At 40.2% G+C, this 27,907-nt stretch overlaps 1 protein-coding gene across 1 annotated transcript in view; it reads left to right on the top strand.

The window, feature by feature from the left end:
- GUCY1B1 (guanylate cyclase 1 soluble subunit beta 1) overlaps positions 1-27,221 on the top strand; it is an 82,267-nt gene extending 55,046 nt beyond the window's left edge. The window contains exons 8-14 of the mRNA XM_075860317.1: positions 2,051-2,184; positions 5,291-5,488; positions 5,720-5,957; positions 8,853-8,993; positions 10,736-10,890; positions 24,633-24,759; positions 26,170-27,221. Of these exons, the coding sequence (XP_075716432.1) occupies positions 2,051-2,184; positions 5,291-5,488; positions 5,720-5,957; positions 8,853-8,993; positions 10,736-10,890; positions 24,633-24,759; positions 26,170-26,175 (999 nt within the window). The 3' untranslated portion in view covers positions 26,176-27,221. The remainder of the gene's footprint in view (positions 1-2,050; positions 2,185-5,290; positions 5,489-5,719; positions 5,958-8,852; positions 8,994-10,735; positions 10,891-24,632; positions 24,760-26,169) is intronic.
- Positions 27,222-27,907: the final 686 nt, after the last annotated feature.

Raw genomic sequence — 27,907 nt, 5'->3', positions numbered from 1 at the left:
AATTGCTGAATTTCCTTTAATATCGAGGAAAAGGATGTAACATAGTTTAACCCTATCATATGGCTTGACCAGTGGCTGTTATTTTTAATACATTTCATTTTCAGTTTACTACTAAGGATTATAATGAAAAGTGTTGATCGTTTGGATAGGTTCATTTCGGAGACATCTTCAATGTCTGCGCAAATTCAATTTTTTCCTTTTTTTTCCCTGTTATTTTTGTTAACGATTGAACACAGTGCAAAGGTACAGCAACCGAGAGGTTAATACAATATACAACCACCTATAGTACGTAGTTATTAGATTATAGTGTAATAGAAAATCTCTAGCAGTGAGAAAAAAAAGCTCCATTTCTCTCCCTGGCAGTCGGGATTAGCATCTTTATGACTTCCTAAGAAATAATTTCTTCTTCAGTACTAATTCAACTACTAATTTGTTTTGTTGACAATCATTCTCTTTTTCACAAAATTGAATATAATTTTGTCGAAGTCTTTCCATTTAAAAGTCCCTTAACAATAATCTAACAAAAAGAAGTCAGTGGTCCAGCCTCTAATATCTGTAATGTTAAATGGAGATAGCATTTAATGGCGTGTTCCTTTAGGACAACCCCTATGTAAATGTTCCACTAGGATGTCCCTCTTCTATCAGCCAGAGTGGACAGACGTAGCGGAGAGCAGCTCCCACTGTGGCGGACTCAGGGTTAACGTTTATTCATTTCAATGAGGGCTGTGTAATACCACATGAGCGTACAAAGCTTTCCCTGGCAAAAAAGTTGTATGCGCATTGATCAATTGAACAGGCAAAGTGGAACTGAGCTGCAGCACCAGGGACAGACACACTTGTATGGCCATTTTGAGATACTGCAACATACCAGCAAGTACCCCTGCCCCTTCATTCTGTTGCTCGCTGGGTTGTCCTGGGGGAGTCAGACCCCACTGATCATGGATTGATGATCTATCCTAAGGAAAACTACTCAATTGAAAATAATAATAAAACAACTTTAGGGTATGATCACACAGGACTGATACGATGCTTAAAAGTACACAGCCTATCCGACCTACAACCCGCAAAGAAATCCAGCTAAGAGACCGCACATTTGCTATTTGTTGCAGCTTTTACCTCCCTGTTGAACTCAATGGGGAGAAACTGCAACAAAAGTGGTACGATTCCGCAGCATAAATTTACATGCTGCCGATTAAAAATCCACAACGCAGGTCAATGTATGCAAGTTTTCTCAGCTGATTTTTTCCATTGCGTGTCAATAAGATTTGTTCAAATCTCTTCCACTTTGCTGCTAATGTAATATGCTGTAGATTTTAGCTAATCCGCCTAGTGTGCACATTACCTTAAAGGGAACCTGTCACCAACATTTCACCTATTGAATTCTACTCACCCCTCGCTGGCCGCTGCTGTCAAAAGTTCATTGGCGTTATCCCCTCTCCTAAACTCCTCCTCCTCCAACCGTAAATAACGGTCTGCAAACATTTTGCGCCTTTTATGATAATAATCCAGCAGTCTCGTTCATTCCTTTTCTTATGCCGGCCCACCGCCGAATACTGGCCCACCCAGAATGCCAGAATTTCATCTGAGATGACGGGTGCATGTGCCTGTCGTGTATGGTCCGATACCCTTCCCTGCTTCATCCAGGCCTCAAATCTAGTTACTGCGAATGTGCCGCTATGGTGTCCCGTTGTGCGAAAGGAACCAGAATAGGACATCGATGCACAAGTGCGGGGTTTCATGTGTGCTGGGGGGAGGCGAGGAGCTGTCAATCAAAAGCAAAAAGGCGGGTTAATTCGGAAAGGCTTGAGGAATGAAGATATGACTCTTTTCGTATGAAGATATGACTCTTTTCGTATGAAGATATGACTCTTTTATGCTCATTAGCATACAGTGCAGGAACAGTAAAAAGCTGAATATTAAAGCTACAGAGCCAACTAAGAAGACATAAAAATTTAATGTTTCCTCACCAACACTTGCAATAATGATGTCTGTTATATTTGTCTGTATGGCTGTGAAATTTTTTCATTAATATAATGTTATTTAATACAAGGAAGGTTTGCTTGATGTGGAAAAATTAGAGACCGAAGATGAACTGACTCTAACTGAAATAAGTTGTCTACGCTTAAAAGGACAGATGATCTACTTGCCAGAAGCCGACAACATACTTTTTCTCTGCTCTCCAAGGTAATCAGACGTCAATTTTAATTTTTTTATTTTAGTTTTTTTCCTCCACTTTTTTATTTTGTGAGAGCTTATTTTTTGCAGGGCAAGCTGTAGTTTTTATTGGTACTATTTTGGGGTAAATGCGATTTCTTGATCACTGTTTTTCAATATTTTTGGGGCGCTAAGGTGACCAAAAAGCAGCAAATCGGATATAAAATTTTTTTTTACGCCGGTCACCGAGTGAGTTATGTAAATATTATTATATTGTAATAGTTCAAACTTTTATGAACGTGGCAATACCAGTTATGTTAACTTTTAGGGTTTTTTTACATTAAAAATGGGAAAAGTTTTTTTTCACTTAATTTTTTATTTTTTTAGACAATGAAAAAATATATATTTTAATGTTTTTTACTTATTTTTTATTAGTCCCTGTGGGGGCTTGAACCAGCGATTGTTGGATCGCTTACATGATATACTTCAATACTAATGTATTGTAGTATCTTGTGTTTCTTACAGTCTTCTATGAAGCTATGCCAGCAGGGCTTCATAGGAGTACAAAGATGGCAGACCTGGGAGTCTTCATTAGACCCCAAGCTGCCATGATGACCATCGGTACCCCACGATTGTGTTGGAGAGGGGGCCGCCCATTTCATTCTAACGACTTAGATTGCGCGGTCATGATTGACCGCTGCGTCTAAGGGGTTAAACGGGCAAAATCAAATTGATCTTTGATTCCGCCCATTGCAGTGAGGTGTTATCCCCCGCTAAGTATTTTCCACTCTGGCCACTGAGCCTCACAATAGACGGAATCTTCCTATTTTGTATAGATCACTTCTCAGCTGTTATCTCATTATCTTTACAGGCAGCATTAGGGCTCGTCCACAAGTAACGGAATTGCTGCAGAAAATTTCTGCAGCAATTCCACAGAAAGTAGCAGAAATACAGCTGCGGAAAAAACACACTATTTCCTGCATTTTTTACAGCAGAATATGGTGCAGATTTTTCTGCATTTGTCTCAATATTGTGAGATGGTGACGTCTCCCCTGAAAAAACGCAGGAATTCAGTTCACTTTCTGCAGCAGGAATTGACATGCTGCGGTACGAAAAATACGTACCGCAGGCCCATTTCTGGTCTGAATTTTACACAGCGTGTGGATGAGATTTGTTAAATCTCACCCACTTTGCTTCTACTGTATTCTGCTGTGTATTTTCCATCTGCAATTCCGGACGGCAAATACGCAGCAATTCCGCTACGTGTGGACAAGCCCTTACAATGAAAGTTAACTCCTCTATATAGATAACACAGGATCCACCCTTGACAATAGGGGATGGACACAGCTCCCCTCCTCCCCCTTCCTGCAAAGCAACCTCTGCACAGGTCACAGAGCATGCCTAGAACACGCTCCAATAGAAGTCAATGGGTCATCTGCACACTATTGTTTCCTATAGCTCATGTGGCTGCTGTAAAGTAGATATCTAAATGCTGTTAACATGGCAGAGCAGCAGTTGAGTCAGGATGGCCGCCCCATGTACAGAAAATAGTATTGAAAAATATTATGGTTTTCCCTGGATTTAATTAGTAAAAAAAAAATATATAGGTTATACATTCCCTTTAAATTACTGTACCAGTTTGGGTTCAGTTAAAATTGTAAACTTTTTAAGAAAAGTCAAAACTCTGCAATAGAATGATTTGGTCAATGTGCTCACAATGGCAGGCAAAGAAAATAAGTTCACAACTAAATTTTCATAATAAACCAGATGCGAGCCTGTCTTTGACTAAACACAATGTTATTTAGGCAGGGCTGCACTTTTTATTGTTCCTGGAAACACCTCCTTCAGGAGAAGTAGGCACACATTAGTTATATGAAAATTATTTTTGCCTTTAGCTGCCACTAGGGGGAGCTCCTTACATATGGATTTGATACATCTAGTATTGAGTTCAATGACAGCACTATAATTCTGAATGCCATGAGCTACCCCTAGTGGTGGCTGCGGGCAACCAGTATTTTATCATGTAACTCTATGGCTGTCAGAAGGGAAGCAGAGGACTTGGATTTGGAGGCATGGGACAGAAAAACAGAGCCTAGACCGCTATATAGATATATCATTAATCAGAAATGAATCTGAGTAGTCTGTTTAGATTAAATAAAATGAAATTATACTTTATGTACATGTTTGCTCTTTAATGTTCTAGACCATGCAGATAATACCATTAACCACTTCACTATCCGAACAGATATTAACCCATAACCACCTTGAAGAATCCCAGATTTTACTTTTAACTCCTTTATTACCGTAGACCTTTAGAAATATTAAGCCCTAAACCACTCTACGCATCTAGGGATTTTACCGGGCTGGATTTACCTATAGGCACAAACTTATAGATTTCTTAGGAGTAAGCGTATCTGCTAAAGGGAAAATGACATAATAATACACTATATGAGAGGAAGACACCTAGGGAGGTTCGAGGGGAAGGCTGCAGATAATGCTAGATGTTGTGAGATGTGCACCACAATGTTCTTTCTGCTTTATTTTGTAAAAGCTACATTTTAAAGCCATACAAACGTAATGAATTTGGTAGGCAGAGCCTAAGACGCCAGACAATCTGTGCCTACAGGAGCTAAATTCGGTACTGGATATATTGCACTATATCACTATAACCTCTCAACTACTCTAGGACTAACTTATGATGTAGTAAATATAGTCAAGCTGGCAAAACAACTATAATGTGGGGCACCCTCAAATGTGTGGACCAACAAATTTGGACCCCCTCTTTACAAATCCTGTGTTTGCCCTTGCTAAATGACAGTACATTCCTAATGCTCAGCACCATGTTTCACAGACTAGCACCACCTGTTCCTTCTCCATCTTGGAACTTAGGATATTTCACATTGCATAGTATCTTTGTGTTTTAAATAACTGTAATAACCTTCATAAAGTAATATTATGTAATTTAAATAAAAAGAAAAATGCGCCCTATAATCTTGAAGTATATGAATATTGGAAATTGCCCAGTAAAATAGATCATGACGTGCAGTGGCAGAATTGTAATTTTTACATAAATATGTATTGGCTTTTAACATATGTAAAATATAGAATGATGAATCGATAATATCCTTAATCACAGTGTGATGAACCTGGATGACTTGACAAGAAGAGGTCTGTATCTCAGCGATATACCTCTCCATGACGCTACTCGCGACCTTGTACTTCTTGGAGAACAGTTCAGAGAAGAATATAAGTTGACTCAAGAACTGGAAATACTTACTGACCGGCTGCAGCACACCCTCAGGGCCCTGGAAGATGAGAAGAAAAAGACTGATACGTAAGAGATGCTTTCACATTATATTACATTAGCAATGATGATAGTAATGATGACATCAGAAATGTAGCGTGACCCCATTTCAAGGAGGATTATGAGTCACCAGTGTGAAAAACCTTTCACCATTGTCTAATTAACCATTTTCTGCTCATTATGAATATAATATTATTCATAACAGCTGTTCTCCGTTACATTTCTATTAAATGTCTATGTCCCATTTTCTTTTCATTTTAGCCTTCTGTACTCTGTTCTTCCACCTTCTGTTGCTAATGAGCTGAGACATAAGCGCCCAGTCCCAGCCAAGCGATATGACAATGTCACAATTCTGTTTAGTGGGATTGTGGGATTTAATGCGTTCTGCAGCAAGCATGCATCTGGGGAAGGAGCAATGAAGATTGTGAATCTTCTGAATGACGTATACACAAGATTTGATATTTTAACTGACTCTCGAAAGAATCCTTTTGTCTACAAGGTAAATAATTGTTATATTTTTTTTTTTAAATTGGATGTCCACTATTTCAGTTGATTCTGTAAGGCTATTCATTAAGGTTATGTTCACATTTGCGTCGTAATTTCTATTATTCTTCAAAAGTCATCTTAGAAAAGGTCTAAGGCCTCATGCACACGACCGTAGCCATGTGCACGGCCGTGATTTTCGGGTCGGCCGGCAGCGGACTTTCAGCCGCAAGCCTCCCGCAAATCACGGGCAATGCACATGGCCGCGGACATTATTTTCAATGAGCCCGAACCGCAGAAGATGGCCGTAATAAGACATGTCCGTTATTTCTGCGGTGCGGGCTCCCGGGCCATGCACAGACAGTAAAAACTGCGGTCGTGTGCATGGCCCCATAGAAATGAATGGGGCCGCAATTCTCCCGTGGATTTTTGGGAGAATTGTGGCCGCAAAAGCACGTCCGTGTGCATGTGGCCTAACTTGTGTTTGATATAATTAATGATCTAACCTTGAATTATAATTATGGCGGTTCTTTTAAATGCAGATACAGTAAGTGTTCTAGAACTAATAATGAGTTAAAAATTCAGCAACTTATTGTTTAGCTGTATCAGTCACTCCAAAGGTATATAAAGAAGTTATATACATTCTAAATAATATTTACAGTCCCGTTATGGCAATGTTAAAACGTAAACGTAAACTGCATGCACTTGTGTATTCATGTCTCTTTAAACAGAAACAAATCTATTCCATCCATCAGAAAGTTTTCTCTTACGCAGTTAATATATCATATTTTAGCGCCACATCGAAATGATATTAATAGTAATGGAAGTTCCATTACGTCTAATGTATTACAATCTGTAGCACAAATTGTAGGCACATTCCATTGCATCGAATCATCCCATGCGTGCTGTGCCCAGACTAGTTCTACTTTAGGAATTGTAGTATTAAATATAGTCTCAGCTGACTGTAAATACAACATAAATATGATATTTATTCATGTTCAATATAAAATGAGTTGACAAAAGTCACTACATGGTGCCAGCTGACAAGATGCCTCGTATGTCACCATAAACTTTTAAAATAGAGAATGGACACATTTTCTTCTGAATATCCTTTAACCCCTTAGTGACCAGCCCATTTTAGGCCCTAATGACCAAGCTATTTTATTCGTTTTTCTATAGTCGCATTCAAAGAGCTATAGCTTTTTTATTTTTTCGTCTACATAGCTGTATGAGGACTTGTTTTTTGCGGGATTAGTTGTGCTTTTTAATGGCACCATTTTTGGGTACATATAATTTTTATATTAACTTTTATTAACCTTTTTGGGGGGGATTATAAAAAAAACCTGAAATTCCGCCATTGTTCTATGCGTTTTTAAATTGACGCCGTTCACTATGCGACGTAAATAACATGTTACCTTTATTCTATGGGTCGGTACGATTACGGCGATACCACAATTGTAGAGGTTTTATTATGTTTTACGACTTTTGCACAATAAAAACACTTTTGAACTAAAATTATTTGCTTTTGCTTTTGCTTTTGCATCGTCGCTTTCCAAGAGCCGGAATTTTTTTATTTTTCCATCAATGTAGTGATTTTTTGGGCTTGTTTTCTGCGGGACAAGACGTAGTTTTGAATGGCACTGTTTTGGGGTGCATGGGACTTATTGATTCATTTTTATTATGACTTTTTTGGGGGGCAATGGAAAAAAATTGCAATTTCGCCATGGTTTTTTGCGGTTTTTTTTGCGGTTTAAATTACCTATCAACTTTATTAATGGAGTCATTACGGTCGCGGCGATACCACATATGTGTACTTACACTTTTACTAAATAAAACCACTTTTTATGGAAAAAAATGGTTTTATTTATTTTTTTACTGTACTTTTTATTAATAATATTTATTTCACTTTGATGACTGATTTTATTAGTCCCACTAGGGGACTTTACTGTGCGATCTTCCGATCGCTGCTATAATGCTCTGGTACACTTCGTATACCAGAGCATTATTGCCTGTCAGTGTAAATCTGACAGGCAATCTGTTAGGACGTGCCTCCGGCGCGTCCTAACAGGAATATGTCCAGGGCAGACCTGGGGGCTTTTATCAAGCCCCCGGCTGCCATGACACCCCATCGGAGACCCGTGATTTCATTTGCGAGCCGCCGATGGGTGACAGAGGGAGCGCACTCCCTCTGTAAACAAAGTTAAATGCCGCGGTCGCTATTGACGGCGGCATTTAACGGGTTAAACGGCCGCGTTCGAAGTAAACTTCGATCGCGGGCGTTGGAGCAGGAGCTCAGCTGTCATCAGACAGCAGAGCCCCGGCTCCTGCCTGCACGGGAGACCTGTGCAGGACTTAGACTAGGCTGACGTGAAAAGGCGTCAGCCTAGCCTAAAGCCCATTAGTGAATCACGTGAAAAGGCGTATTGGTGGTCACTAAGGGGTTAAATGTAATTAAGGAAGCAGAAAAAAAAACCTAATAGAAATCTATTTGGCTAACTGTGTTGTATAGTAAGTCATTGCTAGCTTTCATGGTCCAATGTTCCTTTGTTTAACAGATGAGGCTTTAATTCTTTGAGCCCTTGAATGTTTGCAAGGGCATCTGCATCCGTCCCCCTGATGCTATGGAGCCTGTTAACCAGACAGGCTCCGTTCCATTTTCCAGAGCGGCATGAACGTATGTAGTACAATGTTAAGAAGGAAGGAGGTGATATGCTCCTCGTCCCTGTTGCAAGGGATTGGAACAATTAAAAGTATCGCCAGTGTCGGTGAAGTGCTATTTAGAAAACATTCCCTCAATATTGCTACCCCGTGTCAAAACCTAATCAATCCAAGTCAATCCACTTTTATGCCTGATTAATCCGTTCACCTTGGTAACATTGTGCGTAGAATAATGTAGAATTGTATTTTTAAGGTTGAAACTGTTGGCGACAAGTACATGACAGTGAGTGGCCTTCCAGAACCATGTGTCCACCATGCAAGGTCTATATGTCACCTGGCTTTAGACATGATGGAGATTGCTGGACAAGTTCAAGTAGATGGGGAATCTGCACAGGTAAATAGTCATTCAAAATGTGTTTGGTGACAAGAGTCACCTGAGATAGGATAGGCTATCAATGTTTAATCGACGGGGATCTGACCTCCGAGACCTGCAGAACTTGAATAGGAGCACAGCTGAAGTACTGCAGCTCGGCCGCTATTCCGTGATCGAAGCCATCTGCTTCTGGCTCCAACTACTGCATACCGTTCAAAACATCACCTGGATGCAGCCGGAGCAGTTGATCGGTGCGGGGTCCGGGTGTCACACAGTGCAGGGTCCAGGTGTCGCACCCCCAACATTCATATGCTGACGAACTATTCGGAGGATAGGTCATCAGTTGTCCAGTCGTGAAAAAACCCTTTAATGTCCTGGAGAACCTTTTTAAGGTTGGATACACGCACATCTTTTACTCGCATTTTTCTGCTGCGGTTTTTCTGCCCTTTTTTCGCTAAAAACATTGTGGCCACTCGTTACTTTAAAGTCTATAATAAAATATGAGAAAGCCTACATACACAGTGTATTGGTTTGTGGTGTCTTGGTAGCGTTTTTGGGGTCAGTGTCATTTTTTTTTATCTTAATGCAGCATTCACGAGGTATGGAAATTTTTCTATAGCCTTCTATATCACTTAATCAACATCCATAAAAATGCCTGCACAAAATTAGACTAAATAAAAAATGCTATAAAAAATGCATGTAAAAAATACCATCAAAACCACATGAACCACGTGGTGTGTTTTTACATGTTTTTTTAGGGCCTGTTTACATCACATTTAGGACCTCTGTTTAACGTGTATGACGGGAAACGCTTCCGATGTATACATTAAATGGATGCCTCTGACAATTGCCATACAGTGGTATACATCAATGCGCAGTATAATTTTTTTTCTACTGAAAACCAACATATACTGGCCAGTTGAAGGTTAAAAGGACCTCCGTCGTGCTAATCTAACCCCATGGACACGTTTAGCCTCTACGTCGGAAGTGTTGTCGTGGGGACATAAACACAGAAACTCTTGTCACTGGCAGTCTGCAACTTTAATACTATGATGTAAAACTTTATCTTTGCATTTCTACTGGCATTGCCTACAAATATTATATCTACGTGTTATAACCTACAGATAATTTGAGTCATATGAACCTGGTACGATTTTGTACATCTATAAATATCTACATGGGCACAGTAGTTTGCTTCAGATAAACCCTTATCACATGACCTGTTAGGGCTAATTGGGCTTATTTTTTTTTTACTATTTAAAACTACATAGTGAAACATAATCTTTGTAGATTTATATTATAGATTTCTTTAGTTCTATTTTCTGTACATGATTATGGGGACAGTAATTTTTCTTGAGCTGCTGTTAACAGTATTTAGAGATATGCTTTACAGCAGCCACATGGCTTGCTCTGTGACCAGTGCAGAGGTCATTGTGTAGAAAGGGATAGGAGGGGAGTTGTGTCATCCCCTATTGTCAAGGGTGGATCCTGAGTTATATTTATATAGGCGTTACCTGTCATTGTAATCCTGCCTGTTATGATAATGATATGACTGATGAAAAGTGATCTCTACAGAACAGGAAGTATCAGTCTATTATAGGGCTCAGTGGCCAGTGTGAAAGCTGCAAAATTTTAGGATTATTATTTTTTATTATAAATAGTGACATTGAAAAAAGTTCATGGATATCCATTGACTACAGTGAGCTGATAAAAAAAATTAAAATAAAGATTTAATAGCCCAGCTTTTATTTCTGTCTTCCTAGATCACAATTGGCATACATACAGGAGAAGTAGTGACGGGTGTTATTGGTCAGAGAATGCCACGTTACTGCCTGTTTGGAAATACTGTCAATTTGACTAGCAGAACGGAGACAACTGGAGAGAAGGGAAAGATAAATATATCTGAATATACATACAGGTAAGACAATACCAATGAAGTCAAAACAAATTAATTAAATATTAATGGTAAATCACACTAACATTTCGCTCCAGTCAAAAAGTTAAACCTTAGTTTAAAGTGGACAGTCATGTACCCCCAGCCTACAACCAAAGTCTCTCTTACTAGGGGGAAAATAGGTCTGGTCTATGCAGGTAAGCTTCTAATTTAATCCTGCTTCTAATGTATACAGAGATCAGGGGACAGCCTGTACCTAGCCTGTGACTGTCTGAGAATGTCATCTTAATTTAAATAACCCTAATTTCCAATCTACAGATTCACTTTGTGTCTGATCATAATTTGACTATTCTGTCTTCATACAGGAAACCTTCCTATTGCCTAAAATACTTTAAACAATCATATGTAGGAATTTAAATGGTTTCTTATTTTGGAATTTTTTTCCTGTTACTTTAGAATGATGTGGATAGATCTGGTATTTAATACAGCTAGAAGATCAAGACAGAAAAATTCCAACACATACAGTGAAGGAAATAAGTATTTGATCCCTTGCTGACTTTGTAAGTTTGCCCACTAGCAAAGACATGAACAGTCTAGAATTTTTAGGCTAGGTTAATTTTACCAGTGAGAGATAGATTATATTTAAAAAAACAAACAGAAAATCACATAGTCAAAATTATATATATTTATTTGCATTGTGCACAGAGAAATAAGCATTTGATCCCTTTGGCAAACAAGACTTAATACTTGGTGGCAAAACCCTTGTTGGCAAGCACAGCAGTCAGACGTTTTTTGTAGTTGATGATGAGGTTTGCACACATGTTAGATGGAATTTTGGCCCACTCCTCTTTGCAGATCATCTGTAAATCATTAAGATTTCGAGGCTGTCGCTTGGCAACTCGGATCTTCAGCTCCCTCCATAAGTTTTCGATGGGATTAAGGTCTGGAGACTGGCTAGGCCACTCCATGACCTTAATGTGCTTCTTTTTGAGCCACTCCTTTGTTGCCTTGGCTGTATGTTTTGGGTCATTGTCGTGCTGGAAGACCCAGCCACGAGCCATTTTTAATGTCCTGGTGGAGGGAAGGAGGTTGTCACTCAGGATTTGATGGTACATGGCTCCATCCATTCTCCCATTGATGCGGTGAAGTAGTCCTGTGCCCTTAGCAGAGAAACACCCCCAAAAAATAATGTTTCCACCTCCATGCTTGACAGTGGGGATGGTGTTCTTTGGGTCATAGGCAGCATTTCTCTTCCTCCAAACACGGCGAGTTGAGTTAATGCCAAAGAGCTCAATTTTAGTCTCATCTGACCACAGCACCTTCTCCCAATCACTCTCAGAATCATCCAGATGTTAATTTGCAAACTTGAGACGGGCCTGTACATGTGCCTTCTTGAGCAGGGGGACCTTGCGGGCACTGCAGGATTTTAATCCATTACGGCGTAATGTGTTACCAATAGTTTTCTTGGTGACTGTAGTCCCAGCTGCCTTGAGATCATTAACAAGTTCCCCCCGTGTAGTTTTCGGCTGAGCTCTCACCTTCCTCAGGATCAAAGATACCCAACGAGGTGAGATTTTGCATGGAGCCCCAGATCGATGTCGATTGACAGTCATTTTGTATGTCTTCCATTTTCTTACTATTGCACCAACAGTTGTCTCCTTCTCACCCAGCGTCTTACTTATGGTTTTGTAGCCCATTCCAGCCTTGTGCAGGTCTATGATCTTGTCCCTGACATCCTTAGAAAGCTCTTTGGTCTTGCCCATGTTGTAGAGGTTAGAGTCAGACTGATTAATTGGGTCTGTGGACAGGAGTCTTTTATACAGATGACCATTTAAGACAGCTGTCTTTAATGCAGGCACCAAGTTGATTTGGAGCGTGTAACTGGTCTGGAGGAGGCTGAACTCTTAATGGTTGGTAGGGGATCAAATACTTATTTCTCTGTGCACAATGAAAATAAATATATATAATTTTGACTATGTGATTTTCTTTTTTTTTAAATATAATCTATCTCTCACTGGTAAAATTAACCTAGCCTAAAAATTCTAGACTGTTCATGTCTTTGACAGTGGGCAAACTTACAAAATCAGCAAGGGATCAAATACTTATTTCCTTCACTGTAAGTATGAGGGTATGAAGGCTCAAGCAGACAACCATATTACAGCCCTGCTTTCTACAGAGTGATAATATTGCTGCCATTAAAATCCATGAGGCCTCTACTGTATCTCTGTGTGCCTCTGATTATGTATGGAGGCATATTAAATTATTATCTGTCGGATTCTGTATGAATTAGACAGTAAATACATTGGGGCAGATTAACTAAGTTGTCTAAGATTTAGATAGTGTAAACTTACACCAGGCAGTCTGAAAATAAGCCAAATGTATTTGGAGCATCTTGCTAGACATGCTTGGCACTTTTCTCTTCCTTATATTAACTCTTGGTGGCTTAGTTTTCATTTGGTGCATTTTAAGCCACACCCCCACTAAGCCAAATCCACTTTTATAGACACTTTTAAAAGTTTCTAGTGAGGTACAAACTTCTGTTATTAAATTAGACTAAAATGAAATGTGATAAATTACACAAAAAATTTGCCACCTTTTTCTGACCCTTTTTAGATGCAGACACAGTAGTGAATCTGTCCCATTAATAATAATAATAATCTTTAGTTATATAGCGCCAACATATTACGCAGCACTTTACAATTTAGAGGGAACATGAAACAAACAATATCAGACATTACATAGTGACAAAGTTAATTTATAATTCAAACTAGAGAAGTGAGGACCCTGCTCGCAAGAGCTTACAATCTATGAGGAAATGAAGGAGACACAAAGTGTAACAGTGTTTGTTCTGTACAATAGTCCAGCCATTTTTATACACATGGGGTGGTACACATAAAGCTGCATGAGCCGGTCACCAGCCAGTATCCGTGTATGACAGACATGAAGAGAAGGAGTGTGAGGGAATCTTATTCTGATGACTAATCTAAAAGGGGGGCCATGGAAAGGAGTCCGATTAGGGAATGTTATAGGCCTGTCTAAATAGATGTGTTTTCAGGGCACGTTTAAAACTGTGGATATTGGGAATTAATCTGATTATCTGGGGTAGCACATTCCAGAGGACTGGTGCAGCACGAGAAGAATCTTTGAGACAGGAGTGGGAGGTTCGGATTATGGAGGATTTTAATCTAAGGTCGTTGGCAGAACGTAGAGCACGAGTAGGGTGGTAGACAGAGATGAGGGAGGAGATGTAAGGAGGTGCAGCACTTTGTAGAGCTTTGTGGGTAAGAGTAATAAGTTTGAATTCTATTCTGAAGGGTATGGGCAACCAGTGGAGTGACTGGCACAGGGTAGAGGCGTTGGTGTAGCGGTTGGTCATAAATATGAGCCTGGCTGCTGCATTGAGGATAGATTGGAGAGGGGAGAGTTTAGTGAGGGGAAGACCGACTAGTAATGAGTTACAGTAGTCAAGTCGAGAGTGAATCAGGGCAACAATGAGAGTTTTGGCTGTTTCCTCCGTAAAAAAAGGGCGGATTCTGGATTTTGTTTTTGAGGTGAAAATGACAGGAGCGTGAAAGTGATTGAATGTGAGGAGTAAAGGAAAGATCTGAGTCAAAAATAACCCAGAGACAGCGGGCATGCTGCTTAGGAGTTATGATAGTGCCACACACAGAGATGGAGACATCAGGTTTAGGGAGGTTAGTAGATGGTGGGAACACAAGGAGCTCAGTTTTAGAAACATTCAGTTTCAGATAGAGAGAGGACATGATGTTAGAGACAGCGGACAGACAATCACTGGGGTTTTGTATTAGAGCAGGGGTGATGTCATGGGAAGAGGCATATAATTGTGTGTCATCAGCGTAGAGATGGTACTGGAATCCAAATCTGCTGATGGCTTGTCCAATAGGGGCTGTGTAGAGAGAAAAGAGGAGTGGACCTAGGACTGATCCCTGAGGAACCCCGATAGCAAAGGGAAGAGGAGAAGAAGTAGAAACAGCAAATGACACACTAAATGAGCGGTCAGAGAGATAGGAGGAAAACCAAGAGAGAGCAGCATCCTTGAGGCCAATAGAGTGGAGCATGTTAAGTAGGAGTTTGGAGTTTATGGTCTACAGTGTCAAAGGCTGCAGAGAGATCGAGAAGAATCAGGAGAGAGTATTTACCGTCCGATTTAGCCGCCAAGAGATAATTTGACACTTTAGTAAGGGCAGTTTCTGTGGAGTATAGAGTGTGGAAACCAGATTGTAAGGGGTCTAGAATGGAGTTAGCAGAGAGATAGCGGATAAGGCGAGAGTAAACCAAGCATTCCAGGAGTTTGGAGATGAAGGGCAGATTAGAGACTGGTCGGTAGTTAGCAGCGCTGGATGGGTCAAGAGTTGTTTTTTTCAGTAATGAGTTTATAATGGCATGTTTAAAAGAGGAGGGAAAGATACCAGAGGAAAGAGAGAGGTTAAATATTTTAGTCAGGTGACTAGTGACAGCCGGGGAGAGGGACTGGTGGAGGTGTGAGGGGATAGGATCAATAGGGCAGGTAGTAGGACGAGAAGAAGGGAGGAGCCTAGAGACTTCTTCTGTTATTGGGTCAAATGCTGAAAGTGAAGAAGAGGGAGTGCGGGAGGGAAGGGGATCGATGTTACTAGGGGACTGGGAGATAATATCATGCCGGATGCTGTCAATTTTAACTTTAAAATAAGTGGCCAGGTCTTCAGCACTGAGATCTGTGATTGGCGTCTGCACTTTAGGACTAAGGAGGGAGTGAAAAGTATCAAAGAGGCGTTTTGGATTATTAGATAGTGTGGAGATGAGAGAAGTCAAATAGACTTGTTTGGCGCGGTGAAGGGCAGAGTTGTAAATTTTGAGCATAAATTTGTAATGGAGGAAGTCTGCAGCCAAATGCGATTTTCTCCACAGTCGTTCGGCACATCTCAAGCACCGCTGAAGAAAGCGGGATTGAGGCGTGTGCCAGGGTTGTCATCGTCTTTGTCGGGTGGTTCGGAGTGTAGGGGGGGCTGCTTCATCCAATGCATTTTTGAGAGTGTTATTGTAAAGTTTGGGAGCCAGATTGGGACAGGAGAAGGAAGAGACAGGGGACCATGAGGACTGTAGACTGTCTATGAATTTCTGAGTGTTAATGGTATGTAGATTTCTGTGTGTCTGATACGTAGGCATGACCTCAGGAGGCAGAGAATATTTGATAGTAAAGGAGAGAAGGTTGTGGTCAGAGAGCGGGAGAGGAGAGTTAATAAAGTCAGAAACTGAGCAGAGACGAAAGAAGACCAGGTCAAGTGAATGCCCGTCTTCATGTGTAGAAGAGTTAGTAAGTTGTGACGGACCTAGGGACGAGGTTAAAGATAGAAACTGGGAGGCAGATGAGGAGATTGGGTTATCAATGGGGATGTTGAAGTCACCAATGATGAGAGTGGGTGTTTCAGAGGATAGAAATTGTGGAAGCCAGGCAGCAAAATGATGTAGGAATTGGCGGGGTGAGCCCCGGGGGGCGGTAGACAACTGCCACTCGAAGGGAAAAAGGGTGAAAGAGTCTGAGGGTGTGGACTTCAAAAGAGGGAAATGTGAGTGAGGGGACCGGGGGAATGACCTGGAAAGTGCAGTGTGGGGAAAGAAGTATACCTACTCCTCCACCCTGCCTGATCTCAGGTCTGGGGGCATGAGAGAACTGGAGACCATAATAAGATAGAGCAGCAGTGGAAGCAGTGTCAGACAGGTGTAGCCATGTTTCCGTAAGAGCCAGGAGGTTGAGAGAGTTAGAAATGAATAAGTCATGAATAAAGGTGAGTTTTTTTGCACACGGACCGAGAATTCCAGAAAGCACAGTTAAAAGAGACAGGAGAAGACGTACAAGGAATGGTAAGAAGATTTGCAGGGTTTCTATGTGTGGCAGGTAAGTGGTTGAGCTTGGCAGAAGAAAAGGGAGGACCAGGGTTGGGAGAGATGTCCCCTGCAGCTAGTAGCAGGAGAATGGAGAGAGACAGCAGATGGTTATGTGATTTATGAGGGTGATTTTTATGTTGAGCATTGGGATGAGATGGGTTAAGGTGACTGAGGAAAGTGAATAGTGCATGGGAGCTGTATATGGGCGAGGCAAGGAGAGAGGGACTGATGTGGACTGATTTTTGCCAAGGCCTAAATGGGCGGTAGGATTGTAAACCAAGAGCAGCTATAATGATGAGTGCGGTAGTGAACATGTTTGTTTGTATTTTGTTTGTAAACAGATAGATTATTGAATCTAATAATTAGAATGTGTGATAGTTTGTTGATTTCGCAGATCACCTGTCACTTACCCTGTCTAACTGCCATGTCTAACTGCCAGAATACTTTGACAATATGCCACTTAGACAGAGATGACTTCTGCCGTCGAGTGCCTTCCCCTTATGCTACATCTAAATTTATAGGGGAGTAGATGCTCAGATCTAGGCCTAATTAAAGGGAAGGTGTCACGAAAAACATTTTTTTTATATGTTATTGCTTTTAGTATGTTATTAAAATAATTTTTATTTATTTGTGTTTTTGTGTTTTACTTTTTTCTTTTTTTTACTTCTCTATGGGGGCTGCAATTTTTTTCTCATCTCTGTATGTGTCGATTAACGACACATACAGAGATGGAGTACGGCACATACATCCCCATAGAGAATGCGAATGGGAGCCGTTCCATTCACTATAGCGTACGCCGACTGTGTGGGAACGGTGCATGCACCACTCTCACACAGACCAAAAGGCAGGTCTTCGGCAGAGCGACATCCGGTGCCATTTTCATGTGGACCGGAAGCTGCGGCCGGACAGTAAGACGACTACTTCCGGTCGCGGCTTCCGTCCATATGTTCAGAAGCAAGGACTAGGAGTGGAGGCAGCGGCGGCAGCGGTGACAGGAGCAGGTAAGTTATGTTTGTGTATGTGATGTGTGTGTGTGTATGTTCGTGTTATACTGTGTGATTACCACTGTATCTAATCCTCCTACACTGTGCATTCGCTCAAAAAATGGCAGCACACAGTGTAGGAGGTTTTAACATTCAACCCCCTCCTTTCTCCTGGCACTAGCCAGGATAAAGGAGGGGGGATTGTTTGAGGACAATAGAGCGAGTGTGTCTTCTCCAATTTTGCAGCATAAAGCAATGAGGTTGCTTTACCACATGCCAATGCTGCAATTTTGGGAATTGCTCCCTCTAGTGACCAGCACATGGAAATGTTATAAATTAGAATCTAATTTATAATATTTCCTGACTTGTGAAAAAAATTAAAAAAATTAGAACAATGTCTAATCATTTATATACTAACTGTTTTGAAAAAAAAAAAAAATTCTAGCGTCACATTCCCTTTAAGCTCGTTCAGCTATTAATCAAATCAACTAGACACATGAGGTGAAAAAGCTATGCAGAGATAAACAAACAAACTAGCTGGTCAGAATGATCATAAAACTTAACACGATCAAACACTTTGACAAAAGTTAGAGATAACATTAGACTATATAGGAAGACAGGAAAGCAGAGTACCATAAAATATAAGTTTCAGCATTTTGAAATGCAGGTACAGCAGAGGCATTGTGGCATGATACTTTAAACTTCATACATATAGATGTATAGAAGCATTTCTTCTAGGAAGAATATCTCCATACACATGAAGTCCAACATGCTAAATCTCCAGTCTTTCATCTATAAAGGGGGTTTTACATGACCGGTAATGAACTCCGATCGACGATAATTACATGTTGATCTGCGCTCGTTTGGTCCATTTACATGTAGCAATGACCATTTGTTTGTCTCCCTATAGTTTTACTGTCGGTAGCACATCCCCTGTTTACAGCATAAAAGATTAGTTCAGTCGACAAACGAGTGTTTGCTCATTCGTCCGCTGTTGGCTTCCATGTTTAATCGGGCCTATCATCTGGGACGAGTGAACATACGAGTGCTCGTTCACCCAATCATTGGCCCCTGTAAAAAGGAGAACTTAGCATTGCAACGAGCACATGTTAAAGGGGTTGTCCAGTCCCTAAAAATCAATATAGGCCATCAATAGCTCATGTGTCAGGGTCCGACTCCCGGGACCCCCGTCGATCAGCTATTTTGAAGGGGGTGCAGCGCTCGTGCGAGCACTACTTCCCCTTCATTTCTACTTGCTCAATGTGAATCATCGACACATTTTTTGCAGCCTTCTTCTCCCATTCACTTCAATGGGGGAAAAGGCTGCAATACCTTTGAATCGCCGCTACATGTGTGTCGACGATTCACAGTGAGCAAGTAGAATTGAAGTGGAAGTAGCACTCGTACGAGTGCTGCACCCCTTCAAAACAGCTGATAGACGGGGGTCCCGGGAGTCGGGCCCCTGACCCATCAGCTATTGATGGCCTATCCTGAGGATAGGCCATACATTTTTAGGGAATGGACAACCCCTTTAAATAGTGAGTGCAAAGGCCCTTTTATACAGGCCAATTATCGGGCAAACAAACGTTCACAGAACGCTCGTTCCCGATCATTGCCCTGTGTAAATAGGGCAACCATCAGCCGATGAACGAGCAGTGGCTCATTCATCGGCTGATTGTATAGTTTATGCAGCCTAAAATATTATCGTAGTTGGCAGCACATCTCCCTGTGTAAACAAAGAGTTGTTCTGACAACATGATAGAAATGTATGGGGACGAGCGATCAGAGTAAGGAGCGATCGTTCCCATACATAGCTCCTTGTGAAAGGAGCAAACGTACCTTTAAGGACTGTGAATCAGATATCCAGTGATAGCTGGCACCGATCTAGATTAAAGAAAAGAAATGCACAATAAAAACTTAATGGAGTGCTATATCTTAAGTACACAAATCTCCAAATGAAAAGATTTACTTCACATCTGCTACAGCTGGAAAGTATATTGGGACACTAGTAACTAAATACTAAGCGCATCATGATTGATTTATTGTATTCTTATGACAGATATGTAGCTTTACCAGGCATGAATGGAGAATAGAACAATTATTTACTAAAATAAACGTGTGGTAAAATGACGGGCGAGATCATTAATCTAAGTGTCTGGTGAAAAGGAGTTTAGAGGCTGGGGAGTTTGAATTTCCAAATATGAAATGGCATGTTTTCTGGAAACAATAAAGTGCAGTGAAAGACAGAAATGTTTAGCTAATGCCAAGGTTTCTCAGGTAATAAAATGTAGCTTTATATATATTTTTGAATTATGCTTTTCTACACAATGAACATTTGATTACGTTAAGTGCAATGATTGAGTGTAATTGGTAAATTGTATGCCGATATTGCATGTCATTTTAGTCTACGAAATCGCATGCGATCACCAAAAATCTAACAGTATTTTTTTTTATATTATCATAGAAATTTAATTGATATCCCTCCCCCAACTTCCAACAATCACAGCTATCAGATTGATTGCAAATTTGCTCTGCATTCTCACATAAGATTGCAGCACAACACATTGTGTAATCTTGTGCACAGCAGAGCCTAGTATGGAGCCGCATGGCCTCCATGTGCTGCCATATAATCTGTGTAGGGTGGTGTATGCCACACATATTTTCCCATAGAGGGGGCAATACCTCCATACATCTGATGGAATATACAGTTAAGTCCAGAATTATTTGGACAGTGACACAAGTTTTGGCATTTTAGCTGTTTACCAAAACATATTGAATATACAGTTATATAATCAATATGGGCTTAAAGTGCCGACTCTCCGCTTTAATTTGAGGGTATTCACATCCTAATTTGAGGAAGGGTTTAGGAATGACAGCTCTTTAATATGTAGATGCCTCTTTTTCAAGGGACCAAAAGTAACTGGACAATTATCTCAAAAGCTATTTAATGGGCTGCCTGGGCTATTCCCTCATTAATCTATCATCAGTTAAGCAGGTAAAAGGTCTGGAGTGGATTCCAGATGTGGCATTTGCATTTGGAAGATGTTGCTCTGAACCCACAACATGAGGTCAAAGGAGCTCTCAATGTAAGTGAAACAGACCATTGTTAGGCTTAAAAAAAATAAAGAAATCCATCAGAGGGAAAGAACAAATGTTAGGAGTGGCCAAATGAACAGTTTGGTACATTTTTGAAAAAAAAGAGCGCACTGGTGGTGAACTCCAAAAGGCCTGGACGTCCACGGAAGACAACAGTGGTGGATGATCGCAGAATCCTTTCCATGGTGAAGAAAAACCCCTTCACAACATTTACCCAAGTGAAGAACACTCTCCTGGAAGTAGGTGTATCAGTATCTAAGTCTACCATAAAGAGAAGACTTCATGAGAGCAAATACAGAGAGTTCACCACAAGGTGCAAACCATTAATCAGCCTCAAAAATAGAAATACCAGATTAGACTTTGCCAAACAACATGTAAAGAAGCCAGCCCAGTTCTGGAACAGCATTCTTTGGACAGATGAAACTAATATCAGCCTGTACCAGAAAGATGGGAGGAAAAAAGTATGAAGAAGGCTTGGAACGGCTCATGATCCAAAGCACACCACATCCTCTGTAAAACATGGTGGAGGCAGTGTGATGGCATGGGCATGCATGGCTGCCTAAGGCACTGGGTTACTAGTGTTTATTGATGTGACTGAACATAGCAGCAGCCGGATGAATTCTGAAGTGTTCAGGGATTTACTTTCTGCTCAGATTCAACCAAATGCAGCAAGGTTGTTTGGACGTCGCTTCACAGTACAGATGGACAATGACCCGAAACATACTGCGAAAGCAACCCAGGAGTTTTTTAAGGCAAAGAAGTGGAATATTCTGCAATGGCCAAGTCAATCACCAGATCTCAACCCGATCGAGCATGCATTTCACTTGCTTAAGACAAAACTTAAAGGGAACCTGTCATCAGCATTTCACCTATTAAAAAAGCAATACCAGGTGGTAGTGGGTGAAAAATCATTTCTATATAACCTATAATTGTCTTCTTAGTCGGCTCTGTAGCTTTAATATTCAGGCTTTTAGTGTTCCCACACGTATGCTAATGACCATAAAAGAGTCATATCTTCGCTTGAAAAGAGTCAAATCTTCGCTTGAAAAGTGTCAAATCTTCGTTTGAAAAGAGTCAAATCTTCTTTCCTCAAGTTTTTCCGAGTTTACCCCGCCTCCTTACTTTTGATTGACAGCTCCTCGCCTTCCCCAGCACACAAAATCCCGCGCTTGTGCATTGATGTCCTCTTCTGGAGTGTGCGCACAAAGGGACACCAGATTATTACAATAAAAGGCGCAAAATGTTTGCAGACCGTTATTTGCAGTCAGAGGAGGAGTTTAGGAGAGGGGATAACGGCAATGAACTTTTTATAGCAGCGGCCTGTGAGGGATATGTAAAGTTCAATAGGTGAAATTCTGGTGACGGGTTCCCTTTAAGGCAGAAAGACCCACAAACAAGCAACAACTTAAGGGCCTGTTCACATCAGCATTCGCTTTCCGTTCTGTTTGTCACCGTTCCGGCAGGTTTCCATTTTTTCAACGGAATCAATAGCGCAGTCGACCTGCCTTAACGGTGACAGACGGAAACCATTAGCAATGTTTCCGTCACCATTGATATCAATGGTGATGCAACCGGAAGCTGTGGTTTCCGTTTGACTTTCCGTTGCGAGGTTCCACGCCGCAACGCCTCAACGGAAAGCCAACGCTGTTGTGAACAGGCCCTAAGACAACTGCAGTAAAGGCCTGGCAAAGCATCACAAGGGAGGAAACCCAGCGTTTGGTGATGTCCATGGGTTCCAGACTTCAGGCTGTCATTGCCTGCAAAGGATTCTCTACAAAGTATTTAAAAAAAAAACATTTTATTTATGGTAATGTTAATTTGTCCAATTACTTTTGAGCCCCTGAAATGAGGAGGCTGTGTAGAAGAATGGTTGCAATTCCTAAACGTTTCACAGGATATTTTTGTTCAACCCCTTGAATTAAACCTGAAAGTCTACACTTCAATTGCATCTCAGTTGCTTCATTTCAAAATCCAATGTGGTGACATGCAGAGCCCAAATCATGAAGACTGTGTCACTGTCCAAATAATTCTGGACCTAACTGTATATCTAGTCAGTCCATTAATCTTGGCAACAGTGACAACCAAGATACTTCAATGCTTTGGAAAGTCCCTCAGAACAATACCTCTTAATTAGTCTGATGATAATATCAGAATAGTTCAACAGGACAACTCAGGCCTTACAATATAGTTTGTGAGGCTGCTATTTTTACCTCAATTTGTATTGTGCTCTCCGGACACCAGGTGCTCTTCTCTTTATGGATAGCCACTTCAGGCCATTCTGCGATGAATCTGCTGTTTTGTTCAAGACCCCACTCTGGGGCAGACCCCCACTCTGGTGCTTACCCCCGCTTGGATCCCCTTTTATCTGGCCTCCTTGTCTCCTCAGTTCTGAGCCTGGTTCAACTCAAGGTACTCACTGGCCTGCTCCTCTGCACATAGCTTCTATTGAAAAAAACAAGCCATTTTTTGTGCCATTTACGATCACTATACATAATGTGTTTACTGTATTGTATGGGTCATTACGGTTCTGGAGATACTTAATATCTCTGTTATTTGCTGTTTTTTTATGTTTACTTAATAGAAGATAATAAAAAGTGTATTTATTGGTAATTTGTTATGTAAAAAAATCCAGTTTGGAGGGTAATATAAAGTTAGTCGACTGCTTGATAGTAGCTAACAGGGAAGCAAAAAATGAGATCCATTGCATTGTCAGATATAGACCGGAGATTGTGTGGTTTCAAATCACCATACGAAAATAGAATTACCGGTAATTCAATCCCAATTTTAGTATCAGGGTGCTAGATACATGCTAAATGAGATGCTTCCAGAGTATTAAAACAATGCAGTATTTATATAGAAATAAGTACGTCACTATCGTAGTTTTTCTTTTTTCAAAAATAGTGTCTTGGTTCTGTTTAGCAGAGACTCCATGTGGAGGATTGATTGGCGTCTTACTACGCCTGATGTGATCTTTCGGGGGTCCGCCCCCTTTTTCAAGCAACCAAATACATTGATGTCAAAACATTTGTGCATATAATTGCCGTTATTCCCGCCAGATAGGAAGTAGATAATGTTGTATTTAGTTATTTGAATCGGTGCACATGTTCATAGGTGTTGTGAAGTCGGCAGGGCCTGAAGATCTGAATGGTCAGTTTGCTAGGTCAGTATTTCTTAATGTTTTTAAATCAAGTACCTCAACTGAAATACATTGCATCAAAGTACCTCCAAAAAAGCACAGCATGAAAACAGTAGGAGTACCCCCAGGGACATTGTGTGTACCCCTAGGTGCTAGATATTGTATTATGAAAAGATACATGGCAGCATAAATTTGTATATATGCTGTGGGAAAACTAATTTCATTGGCATAACTGAGACCTATGATCATGCTACGTTTTTGGTAGTTTTCAGTATTCAATACAATTGGATGGCTTTGTACTGCACATACATTTGGAGTTTTAAAGGGTTTTCCAGGACTAACGATAGTCCATCAATGTTTAATCAGTGAGATCTGACCCCCGGGACCCCACTAATCAGCACTACGAAGGGGCCGTGGCAGGAGCACAGCAGCTCTTCTTTACTAGTGGCCTTGCCTGGTACTGCAGCTCAGTCCTATTCAAGTAAAAGGCATTGAGCTGCCCCTTTATTGGGCTGATCGGCAGGGATCCTGAGGTTGGACTCCTACACATAGACCAGCATTTAAGTACTGGAAAAAAACTTTAACGTTAGTGCTTCTATTATGCATTATGGAAGTAATCTAAACTCCACCTTTGGTCTAATGTTATAATTTTTATGATTATGCAGATGTCTCATGAGTGCAGAAAATGCTGACCCCCAGTTCCATTTACGGCATAGAGGACCAGTGAGCATGAAGGGGAAAACAGACCCAATGCAAGTCTGGTTTCTATCCAGAAAGACTGCAGAAACAGAGGTATGACTAATCTGGATAGAAGACTGCTCTTATCTAAACATTTTACTTTTTTTTTTGGTTTGAATTAAATCTGGAGTTATAAATCATTGTCAGTGGAATGATTAATTTCTAAATATTACTCTCTAGTTGTACCCAAGTATTTTTCAACATTGTTTGTACAATCAGCATTTATTTTGACTGAGAGAAAAATTCTAGAACACATCACAGGCCATAGAGCTTTAGAAAAAGATTGCAATTTAAAAATTAAATGTGCACAATATATCCACCATCTCAATAGCGTTGGTCCGTTTCTAGGACTGAAGCAGTAGTTGAATGCCTCTGGTTTCTCCATAGCACACATCCTTCTGTGTTGGGTTTCTTTCTTCCTGCAGAGTTGCAGTATTCGGGATCATACACACTATAGAGCCGCATGCATGGAAACTGTATGGAGGCCATACTGTTCCCTAGTTTGGAGTCACATGGCCTCCGTGCACTGCTGTACAGGCTCTGTTGGGTGCCATAACTAAGGAAAATAGCTCTATACATACGGCATCTAATGGACCATGCCACATTTTGTTTTCTGTCAGTCCATATGAAATCAGAGGCATAAAGAACCACATTAGAGTCCCAATGCACTTTTATGGGTTCTCTATTACGGCTCTCTACAAAGGCCATGTGCAGGCAGCCTGTACAGTGGCACACAGAGTCTCTACAATCTGTATAATGGAGCCAAGTGCCACTGTATGGTGCCTTTATGGGCATTGTATTCTCCTCTACAAGCAATAAATCTAGGGGAGGCTACTTTTGAAATACAGCATGTAATAGAACATGCCACATCCTCTGTATGCCTTCATATAACATATATGGGTCTTTAAAATTCAGATCCATAATATAGCTATATGCATGTGACCTTACTGAGTAGTATTGGAACCAAGATCAAGTTGGCCTTAATGCAGTACCGTATGTCTGTTTTTAAAAGGGTTTTTCCGTTTTATATTTTAATTTGTCATACAGTATGTATAGCCAAGGCTCCATTGAAAGAAAGAATATTTTTATGCTTGGCCGTTTTTGGAAAAACCCCTCACCAATGGGGTTAAAATAAGCTGATCAAAAAGTGTCCTGCTGCTTAGACCCCCAATAATCACTTAAAATCTGCAGAGGAGCCCGTCAGCAAGTGTTTAATTCCCCAGCAGCGCCATCACAGGGGAAATAAAGCATTACACAGTTCTCATTGAAATAAAAGATCTGTCCATGTAATGCATGGAGATGCTGGGTCCTCCAAAGAGGAAAAGAGAGACACTCTTTGTAGCTGCTCCATTAAATCTCTCCAAAACGAAGACACATTCTATGTTTATGTCAGTATTTAATTGTGCTAAGTGTATATACTGTGTGCATTATATGATTAAATTATCTTTCTCTTTGTTTTCAAAGGAATAAGTACAGCATTAGAACTGAAGAGCAAAATCCAGTGAAAATCACCAAGATATTGCGTGACGTGTTTTATTTTAATAACCTTTATTCCTTATCCCTTCATTTGTTACACACAAATATGTAAACTGTAGCTGTACATGTTTACTGTGAATATTAATTTAGTGTACTTTGTATGTTGCCCTGGTGGCAACCTGTAACTTGTAATCTATATGCCAAATTTGTAAGAAAATAAATTGTTCAAATATTGTGGCACACTATTATATTTAGTTGATAGTCTATATTTAGAGCTGATATTTAGCACCACTCTATATAATGAATGCATACATTTATGTCATTTATGTACTTTGGATAAAAAAGAAATGTATAGTGTTGACATCAGGCAGGGACAACTGTGCAGTATACAAATAAACCAATTGATTGAAGACTCCGTTAAATTCAAAAATTTTTGTATGTCTACAAAGCCTCAATTTCTAAATATATGGTGACCCCAAATTAAGCTACGGTGTACAAATGAATGACATACATAACTTTACTGTGCTTGTTGCTACTGACCTGCTTAGTGTTCTCAGTATTTTTTGCTAGTATCCATAATACTCTTTCACCACATGTAATGTAGTAATTTTTATATGTTTACTAGTATGTTATTTGAGTGGCAGTGCTCTAGGTCAACAATGTACATGATAGTATTCTATAGGATATGTATTTTAGATAATAGTCGTAAATAACAGGGTATATTTGTCCATTGAGCTGACATAAAAACGAAGTCTGTACTTTGACACACAGAAGCAAATGCTTGTAAATACAGATAGAAAGGTCATATTTTTAACTATGTGCCATATTATAGTATATTTGGGGATCTCTGTAGATGAATGAAGCCTTCCTAGTTGACATACAGAATGTAATGTAAGGCGTTACTTCATGATTTACCTAACCTTGTATAAGAAAAAAAGCTTCCTAATATTTATCTGTATCTTTACACGTCACATATGTACAGTATAAATTGTCCAGGTAGTGTAAAGACATCCATAATAAATTATTTTTTTCATCACACAGTATACAGTATATTTTATTGTGTTCATGTATTGTTAAGACCTTCAAATGGTCAATAATAAAACATAATTTCCAGATGTAATCATTAGTGGCAAAAAAATCTGATGTTGTATACATTTTTTTTATCATCTTATATAAATGTATTACTTAACATATACCGATTTGTTACTTAAAAAAATTACCTAAATTATGATGGACTGGTTTAACATAAATAAACTCAGCTTTTGCTGTTTTATTATGTAAAAATAATGTTTGCAAGTAAGTTTTATTAGAGACACCCATCTAGTAGCGCGTTGGACCTCAGTTGGCCTTCAGAACCGCAGAAATTTGTTTGAACATAGATTCCACTAGTTGTTGAAATATTTCTGCAGGAATATTGGCCCATGCGGACCAGATTGCTTCCCACAATTGACTCTAAAGTCACCTTCTACCATAAGGTAAGCAGTTTCCATAAAGGGATGAACTTGGTCAGCCACAATGTCAAGGTCAGCTTTAATGTTCAAACGTCCATCCACAAGTATCAGAGGACCCAGCGTTATCAAGAAAACATTTCACACACCATTACTCCACCAGCCTGACACTGTTCAATGGGAAAACCCCACAAGGTTGGAAGTTTGTAAAATACTGGCCCAAGCTTGTTTAGCAGCGATATTTATGTATTTTTCAAAATTGCTCAGATCGCTAGATT

The sequence above is a fragment of the Rhinoderma darwinii genome, chromosome 1, assembly GCF_050947455.1.
Source record: "Rhinoderma darwinii isolate aRhiDar2 chromosome 1, aRhiDar2.hap1, whole genome shotgun sequence".
NCBI classification, from domain to species: Eukaryota; Metazoa; Chordata; class Amphibia; order Anura; family Rhinodermatidae; genus Rhinoderma; species Rhinoderma darwinii.
The sequence above is the reverse complement of the archived record's forward strand: the minus strand, read 5'-3'. Positions and strand labels throughout refer to the sequence as shown.